Source organism: Microtus ochrogaster, chromosome 8, assembly GCF_000317375.1.
Source record: "Microtus ochrogaster isolate Prairie Vole_2 chromosome 8, MicOch1.0, whole genome shotgun sequence".
Classification (NCBI taxonomy): domain Eukaryota; kingdom Metazoa; phylum Chordata; class Mammalia; order Rodentia; family Cricetidae; genus Microtus; species Microtus ochrogaster.
The window spans coordinates 64,288,523-64,298,107 of record NC_022015.1 but is presented as its reverse complement, the minus strand read 5'-3'; the positions used below and the strand labels follow the sequence as shown (position 1 = coordinate 64,298,107).

General features: G+C 43.4%; 1 protein-coding gene across 1 annotated transcript; it reads left to right on the top strand.

Annotated features, from left to right (window-relative positions):
• The first annotated feature begins 522 nt into the window (after positions 1-522).
• Positions 523-8,778, top strand: Ankrd1 (ankyrin repeat domain 1). The gene is made up of 9 exons (XM_005352172.3): positions 523-809; positions 1,416-1,595; positions 2,438-2,575; positions 2,815-2,922; positions 3,840-3,938; positions 5,100-5,198; positions 5,397-5,495; positions 5,611-5,709; positions 7,936-8,778. Exons 1-9 carry the CDS (start codon positions 783-785, stop codon positions 8,044-8,046), a joined length of 960 nt encoding a protein of 319 aa, XP_005352229.1. The 5' UTR covers positions 523-782; the 3' UTR covers positions 8,047-8,778.
• Positions 8,779-9,585: the final 807 nt, after the last annotated feature.

Sequence of the window (9,585 nt, the reverse complement as noted above, 5' to 3'; positions counted from 1 at the left end):
CTGGACCACTCTGATCCATTTTGAGGGAAACACTCTTGCTTGGCCTTTGGTTTTAGAACACAGTAAGCATGCCATGTACTAATTATGGTCGGTGACGCCATAAAACGAAAGTGCATTACCGAATGCTTTTAATTACTTATAATGATGGTAAGGTGGCATGTCATGGAGCCATTTTAGCCCCAGACATCACTCCAGAGAATCCCAAACAGATATAGACCTGTGCCACCAAGACCCAGCTCCCTTCCCTCGGGGCTGTTTATCCACAGGAATAGGATGTCCTGAGGCAACACTTCCCCCCAACTTGAGTGCTGATAAGTCCGGTTATCAGAAAGATATTGCTGTGGGTGTGATGCACAAGCGCGTGCATTTTCCCGATAGGTCAGTCCTGTGAAAGCTGGCAAAGACGGAAAAAGAGCCGCGATGTGGTGCAATATTAACAGACAGCTGTCCCTGGCTTCCCGATAAGTGGGATGACTCGCATTGCTGAGCCATGCGGTCACTGCCAAAGGAATGGCCCTCTCACATTTCCTCCTGATTCGTATACGCTGTGGCCAGCTTGTCATCTCCCTCTTGGGCTTCCCAGACACTGAGTCTGGAATGAGAATTCACCTGCCTCTGAGCTGGCCATCGGTGGGGGCAGGGGTGATACTTGACTTCCCAGGTTGGAAGATTATCTCACCCAGCCTTAGCTATATAACCAGCTGGTGTAGAGGGGCTCCGTCAGGACAACTCCAGGGGTTCATCCACGAGACAGAGACACATCCAGACTCATCGCTGCCAGCATGATGGTGCTGCGAGTAGAGGAGCTGGTACGTAAGACATCTTTGTCACCTGACCAAACCTGGTTCGTCTTGGCTTTTATGAGAAAGCTCAGAAGCCCTTTCTTTTGGGGGCATAATTTAATGTAAGGGAAGTCCGCAAATGTCAAGTACGGAACAGGGTTTGTTTGCACCAGGAAACAAGTGGAAAACTCAGAGCTGACAGCTATGCATTTTCTGCATATTTCTTGTTTATTGTCTTCTCCTTGGGTTTCATTACTGTGATATGCAATACTGTGGTTATCATGCCTTGGGGTACAAGTTTTATGACAAAAATAAATGTCTGGACACTGCATAACTCAAGACTGAAGTGAAAGAATTGAAAAGTAAGTGGGGCGTGTTGGCGAATTTTCTAAGAGAAAGCAGATTGCGTGGCTAAAAGTAATTTTATGTGTTCCAACCTGATGTACACCTTGTCTTGCTCTTGAGAGAACAAGTCATCCTGGGGGATCTGTAGCTATGCCTCCGACAGTACACTGCCTGAGCATGGTGCTCATCAGGGAGGAGGGATGGAGGATGTCCAACAACATCCTTTGTGGAGAGTGACCCTAGGATGGGTAGCATTGGCACTGACTTCACCGTCTTCCTCACATATAGGTAACAGGGAAGAAGAACAGCAATGAGGCTGCTGGGGAATTCCTTCCTGGGGATTTCAGAGATGGAGAATATGAAGCTGCCGTTGCTTTGGAGAAACAAGAGGATCTGAAGACACTTCCAGTCCACCGCGTGAACCTGGAGGAGGAACAACGGAAACGTGAGAAACAGCGAGAGGCAGAGGTGAGGACCTCCCATGGAATCTAGCAGTGGGAGACTGGGATAAGGAGAGAAGGAAAACAAACCCTTCTAAAGATGTTTCTTCGCCGAATTTGAACCCACAAAGGTGTAAAGAAGCAATATTCTTGGAAATGATTTGGGAAATGATTCTTAGATGAGACCATGACCTCTGGATTCTGAATCAATGATTTTATGTGCTATGGCCATGTTTTGATCAAAAGACAGAAAGATAGTCATAATTAGGGAAGCCCCAGTGGGACACATTTCTGCATTTTGATAACATAGTTGCCATGGATTATTGTCAGAATAAGTTTGCTGTATTTACTGGCATTTGTTTTTGTTGACGTTTTTATTGATATTTTATTGCTTACTAACATAATAAGAAGTGCACTAGTAGGCAGTGACCTCTGTTCTGAGTCTCTGAGTAGTCGGGGCCACTTGAGAGAGAACAGCATCAATATTTGAGCACTTAGCATGTATTTTCCTTCCTAGGTAAAGCATACGTGAGTTTTTGAGAGTGAGAACACATCTTCTTTAGAAATCTGGGACTTATGGTACTAATTACAAAATGATCACTGAGAAACTTCATTGCGCCTCCATCCAATTAGTCAAGGGCTAGTTCTACAAGCAAAGGAAGTAAATATGACTTAGATTAAAATTAGACCCCAGATACCTTGATGAAAAAAAATCACTGAAGTCAGACATTTACTTAAAAGTGTTTAAATTTCCTTTCTGAGCAAAGCATCCACACACTTCCTTCAGAACTTCAGTCTGTTCATACACCACCATAGTTAGAACTCATCAGACTTTTAAACATCTGATTTCTCCCCCCTCTCTCTTTTAAGCTCAAAAAGAAAAAACTAGAACAAAGGTCAAAGCTTGAGAACTTGGAAGACCTTGAAATAATCGTTCAGCTGAAGAAAAGGAAAAAGTACAAGAAAACTAAAGTTCCAGTTGTAAAGGAGCCAGAACCGGAAATTATTGTAAGGATGGTTTGGTTTCCAGGACTGTGCACCCAAGTGGGCTGTAGGGGTGTGTGCCGTGGAGAGAAGACAGCTGCAAACCCGTGACTATTTCTCTTTTCTTTCTTCTCCTTTCTCCTCAATCTCTCTCTCTCTCTTCTTTGTTCTCATCCACTTCTTTACCACCCTCCTCTTCCTTCTCCTGCTCTCTCTCCATCCGCCCCCCCTCTTCTCCTCTCCCTCCTCCTTCCTCTCTTTAGACTGAACCTGTGGGTGTGCCGAGGTTTCTGAAAGCTGCACTGGAGAACAAACTGCCCGTTGTAGAGAAATTCCTGTCAGACAAGAACAGCCCTGATGTCTGCGATGAGGTAGGGTTCATGCCTTCCTGCAGGCTGGCTAATGCAGTCTGTGATGCCTTCCACTTAAAAGTTTCTCCAGCTGTTGCTACATCTGCCAGGAGCATAAAAATGAATGTTTTGTTCTCCCCCACCCCACAACCCCCAAATACTAGATTAGCATGATGGATTGCATGGAGATTTTCCTGTTCTCACATAATTCTGTCTGATTTATATGAAGAAAGCTTGTCTTTAACTTGGATCCTTTGGAGTGACTTCCATAAAAGCAAGGCCAAAAAGTTTCTCCTGAAGAAAGATATTATTAGCAGCATCATTGTTTAGACCCAAATAGCTCAGCATTAGAAGCGGGAGGTGGAATTCCTAGTTTAGCTCCATCATGGCCTGATTTGGAGCAGCTCCCGTGTGTTATCTTTGCCTCAGTTTATCTGTAAGCACGGTCTCATTCTGTTAGCCTAATGTCTCGTTAATCCAAAGCCAACTTGCCAGAAATCGCGACTTTGTATTGCATCTCTAGTGAACTGAGAGGACAGTTCATACCAAGGCTGAGTTTCCTTTCTTTTAAAAATTAACTTAATGGTTTTCGATATTCGATCTAGCACCGATTCTGGATGGGAGAAAACCGTCTGCCATACTTGGCATGTGCAAATACAAGAGGTGACATTTCACCATGGAGATGGCTTTTGAGGTTTGAAGTCCACATCCTTTTGCCTTGGCCTTCAACACTTAGGAAGGGTCTAGGCCTGGAAGCTCAGGTTCTAGCTGCCAGATATTAATCCTGCAATTTCAGGAGCTTTGGTATTCTGATTCATTAAAAAAAAAAAATCATGGCCTTTCTATCACTTAGGTCATCATAGGCCAAGCTTCATAGCTCTTAAAGGATTATGCGCATTTTTATATGCACCACTATCTCTTGTTTTAATCTTCGACAGTATAAACGGACGGCTCTCCATAGGGCATGCTTAGAGGGACACTTGGCAATTGTGGAGAAGCTAATGGAGGCTGGAGCCCAGATTGAATTCCGTGATATGGTAAATATATTTCTTTGTTTGGAAATGAGCCAAAGCAAGCAGGCCGTCTGAAAGCTCGGGAAAACGTACAATGAAAAACTGGCCTGATTGGACTGAAAATTGATCTGAGAAAACTAGTCAGGAGCTCACTTCTCCATACAAAGGGACGCTGGGCGGTGGGGCTGGGTCATGTGGAAAATATTTTCCAGAGGGCCTGAAAAGGAGAGGAGTGTTGCAGAGAAGAAGAGGAAGTGAAAGTTGTTGGGCAGAATTCAACAATCTCACCAGAGAGTTTGGGTCATTATCAAGTCAGTAGCATTCCTGGCCTTTCAACACCCCACTTCCTGCTTCAGGCAGCCCAGCCTGCTCCTGGCCCCTTGGCTGCCAGCAATGCACGCAAATTTCTTAGCTGTGAACTTTATATGATGGATGCCAATTGCCACCGATGAGATTTCGAGTCAGGCTGCATACTAAATGAATCACAGCTAAAGAAAGTGGCTGCTATTCAGACCCTAACAGTCAGCTGCTATGACTTCCGTAAAGACCAGTAGACAATCTATTTTATACCCTGAAGATTGAACTGGGAAATGCTTCATTTATTTATATGCAGCTCAATTTGACATTATGGTAAAATGGAAAAGGGATAAAAAAAATTCCAAAGAACCTAGCCTGAATTGAATCAAAGGGAAAAATATTGAAAACATTGAAAAGTCTTAAGTAACTAATAATAATACAGTTTGGATGAAGAGACACCCAAGTTTGGGAATCTGGAAGTCCAGAGACATACCAAACAAAGCAGAGAGGTGGCAATCTCTTCTAAGTGCAGCGTGCAGTGACCACAGTGATTGACAGCTGAGGTCCCTAGGTTGTGTTGCTGTAAACACAGCAGAGCCAGCAGGAAATGGCCAAAGAAAGACAGGGACCTGGGATGAGGTGTTCCATCCAGATTAAGATATTCTGGAATATGATCAGACGTATTAAAACGCACACGAATCCAGCCACGCCCACACAGTTTAGCTGAGCTATTTAGAAGAACCTCAGAAGTGCCTCTCAAGACCAAGAATGCCCAGAGCTGTCAGTGGCCCATATTCTCCAGGACCTTTGAAACCAAAGACTAACTCCCATTCCTAACAAAATTCTCCTTCACACTGTCTTGTCTTGTGTTTTTCCTTTCCCAAATAGCTTGAATCCACAGCCATCCACTGGGCATGCCGTGGAGGAAACCTGGATGTCCTGAAACTGTTGTTGAACAAAGGCGCCAAAATCAGTGCCCGAGACAAGGTATTTCCCTGCCTTAGGCTTCTGCTCCCTGCCTGCCACAGAGGTCCCTCTGCTAGTCCTTATTCTGTGGACACACACACACACACACTCACACACACACACTCACACACACACACTCACACACACACACCCTTTTCAGGTGCCTCGGGGCCTCACAGTGTCTGTTCTCATGCCTTCCTCCGTTTTCTAACTTTTTAGCTGCTCAGCACAGCGCTACACGTGGCAGTGAGAACTGGTCACTATGAGTGCGCGGAACATCTCATCGCCTGCGAGGCGGATCTCAACGCCAAAGACAGAGTGAGTAACCGACAAAGCTGAGACACCTTATTGAAAATCCCTCGGGCAAACCAGGATACCCGGGCAGGATCCACTTCCTGGCTTCACACTTACCGCCTGCTTACCCTGCTTCTAGGAAGGAGATACCCCACTGCACGATGCTGTGAGGTTGAATCGTTATAAGATGATTCGGCTCTTGATGACCTTCGGGGCGGACCTCAACGTCAAGAACTGTGTAAGTAGTCAAAGCAAGGGTGCCACTGTTCAGTGTCCTACTTTCCAGAATTTCTCAAGGATTTGCAAGTATAATTCCCATGGTTGTAACTTTTGAGATACACTGATGGTTCACATGTGTCTGTTTTCATAAGGACAGGGTGTGACTTGGCAAGGACCTGGGTCACAGGGTCAAATATAGGGGAAACTATATGCTCTGACCTTAGAACCTAATAGTTCTTTGAAAGATTAGTCTTGAATAAAAGATGGTCAAAATTGTTACATTTAAAATACACATTGTGGGGCCGGAGAGATGGCCCAGGGATTAGAAGCACTGTCTGGTCTTCCAGAGGACCTGAGTTCAATTCCTAGCAATCACATGGTGGCTCACAACCATCTATAATGGGATTCGATGCCCTTTTCTAGCTCGCAGGTATATATGCAGAGAGAGCATTTATACATAAAACACATAAATAAATTAATCTTACAAAAATAAAATAAAAACCACATTGGATAATTCCAACCTGCCTTGGTCATTCCTGGCTGAATAGAGGTAGGAATAAACACACCTGCCTTTCTCGAAATAGCTCTGAATAACATAGAGACGGAAATTAATCAATAAGCAGTCTGGGGGAATTCCAAATAGTCCTTCTTTCCTTACAACAATGCAGAATGTTGCCATTCTTCCAGGGGCCACCATGCTTTTCCTGATTTTTTAAAAAAGGTAACTACTATTCATTCTCCACTTTATACGCATATGTCTTGAATTAATTTCCTACATTAGATCCCAAGAATTCCTACCTAAGTATACATATGTATTAATTTAACTTCATCTGCACATGGGGAATGTAAGCAACTTACCCTCATGGCTACAATTTCCAGACAAACATCTTTTACCATAGCTTAAAGAAGATCAGCAGGAGGATAGTCATATATTCCCAAAGAAATGTTCTTGAGAGTTTTGAAGAATTGTTTAAAAGGGGAAAGGTCTTCTTGAGGCAAATGACCACCACCTCTTCTTGTGTTACTGTGAGGCTGAAGGGCCGATTAAAAAGGAAACTGATCCCAGCACTGTGGAGGAGGGTCGTAGGTCCAAGACTAGCGTGGGCTATGTGGAGGGGGATCCTGACTTGATGAGAAGAAAGGAGTAAGTAGGTGGCGCCTGCTCTGCTTGGGGAATGTTAGCAGTAGGGGCCCCTGCTAGGTAGTGGGATTAATGTCACCCAATATTTCTCTCTTCAAAAATGAACCTAAGGGATATTCAAGGAGATCTTCAAAGATGCAGAAGATAGGGGCTTATTTATTTATGACAAGCAATGAAAGACCATAAGCAGAAATGAATGGTAATGTATATTGTCACTAGGGCATATGAATGACATCAGTGAGTGACTACTAGGCTCTGGGGTTTCTTGATGGTGGCTCTTCTCCAATCCAGTACCTTGAGGCACTGTAGAATCGGAAATCTTGCTTTGTGTTTCCTTGTTTTTGTAACTCACAAATTTACATTTAAAAAAAAAATCTCTTGATTCTCTCCCTTCCTCTCTTTCCTGACCTGAGCAAAACCAACTCTCTGTGTTGATTAGCATATCAAAGCAGCCAGTCTACAACCTCTGGGATCAAGAGTACTTCCCAATACAGATAGAAATACTTAGGATTTCTCATATCTAAAGAGAAGAATTGCAAAGTGCTGTGGTTTTAATATGTGTGAATATCTTGAGACATGTGCATAAAGGAGATCAAATTTGGGACTGAAAAAAATTATTTCTTTACATGTCTCTAACACCAATTTCAAAGAAAGTAAATTTTATAAGAAACCCTGGTGAAAATTCTAAGTTGTGAAAAACCTATAGAGCAGTCAACAGCCGGGCAGCAACTGGATGGTTATCCATGGCTTGGTGGTAGTATACTTACCATAAGTCTTCAAATAATGCCTCCTCAGATCCCTTCTGCAAGGTCCTAGAAATAAATACCTACATACATTTTTGAATTTCACAATGACTTGAGGCTCTTTGTTACTTTAGTGCCTAAGGACTAGGGATTTTTACCAATACCTGGAATAGTTATAGGGATGGTGAGAGGAAAAGTCAATAGAAACAAAATGAAAATCAGTGACAGGACAGTTAGAATAAACAGTACATCACTCACAACAAAAAGCAGATACTTTGATAATATGCCTCATCAGATACAGAGGGTGTGGACTGACGGGCACCTCCCACCTGGAAGTCAAAGTTCCCTTTCTTCTGTGTAGGCTGGGAAGACCCCCATGGACCTGGTCCTGCACTGGCAGAATGGAACCAAAGCAATATTTGACAGCCTCAAAGAGAATGGCTACAAAACCTCTCGCATAGCTACGTTCTAAGGAAGGAGACTCTCGACAGGAGCTGTTCAGAGGCGTTTTCGAAGCACTGCCTACCGGAAGAGCAAGCAGCTCTAAGATCCAGCTTTTGTTTGCCAGAGGGTAGAGGAGATAGACTTAAAGTCGCTTCGAGAAAGTACTGGGTTATAGGTGTTCAAATTTCCTTTAGTGATGCTCACCATTCTTATTTATTTCTATTTATTTATTTATTTCGTAACACTGGTATTCAGGCTTTCACGAGCATTTTGGGGGCGGGGGAGTAAAACTCAATCTGTATGCAGCATTCAGCATCTTCCCATAGATCTTAAACCATGTGGGTGAGTGATGTCTAATCGCATACTTTTCTTCTCTGTCACATAGAGCTACTCAACGTACTTTTAAATGGCAAGGGTGATCCTTGCGGCTCTCTTCTGAATTCTTACTGCTCATCTTTGAATGGAGCAGCAGAAGGCACGTGTGTTGATGGGGAAGGGGGTGAAAGGGATTCTGCAGGACAGACACTGAAGCCCGCTGTTCACCCAGAAGTTTGGTTTGATTGGTTGTTTACCAAGTCACACCACTCTCTGTCCCGAGGGGGAGGACACTACAGGGGTGGGTGCAGGAAGGAGGTGGAGGGAGTGGAAAGTGAGGCCAAGATGAACTGCGTTCGCTGAAATCAAAGGCAAAAGGAAAACAGACACTGTAAATGCGTAAATGTATATTGTGTTGTATGTATATTTTATATTCATAATAAATGCAAACAAATTCTAAACTATGCTCTAAGCTCTTTGTCAGTGCAGTGGTGGGAATCTCTCTGGTTAAGAGTCCTTTAGGCAGATGCTTGTTTATCAGTGTTTTCCAGCTTTCTCAGGTTAGAAAAGTCTAGGGGTTTGGGAAGACGGCTCAGTGGTTAACAGTCCTTGCTGTTCTTGCAGAGGACCTGAGTTTGGCTCCCAGCATCCCATAATGGTTCACAGACATCCATTAAGCCAGTCCCGGGGGATCGGATGCTCTCCTCACTTCCGCACGCACCAGGCACGCACATGGTGCGCGTAATACCTGCAGTCAAACGCTCATGCACGTTAAAATAAAATAAATCTAAAAACAATTCATAAGAAATGAAGAAGGAGGAGGGGAAGAAAAAAAAAAGAAATGTCCTCTAGAAACCATAGTCTCAGAACTTAATGTGTTGACCGGTCACCCCAGATCTCTTAATAAACTGAAGAATTGCCCTCAGCTGGTCTCAGGTGGGGCCTGCAAATCTGCATTTTTTTTTGGTTTTAGTTCAAGTTTTTTATTTCTACAGTTGTGTTTATACATCCAAACGTTTTTACCTCTGTCATGTGATATTGTAACTGTCTACCCTTTTGCATTTCTTGAGCTCTTTGATGATGAAAATCATAACTTAAACATATCTTATCCTTGGTGCCTAAAAATACCATTTTAGCATTTTTAAAAATTTATTTATTTTTCAAAAAATGATCTTTTCTCATTTTACATACCAATCTCCGTTCCCACTCCCTCCCCTCCTCCTGTTCCCTCCCCCTTCCCTCCCCTACCCCA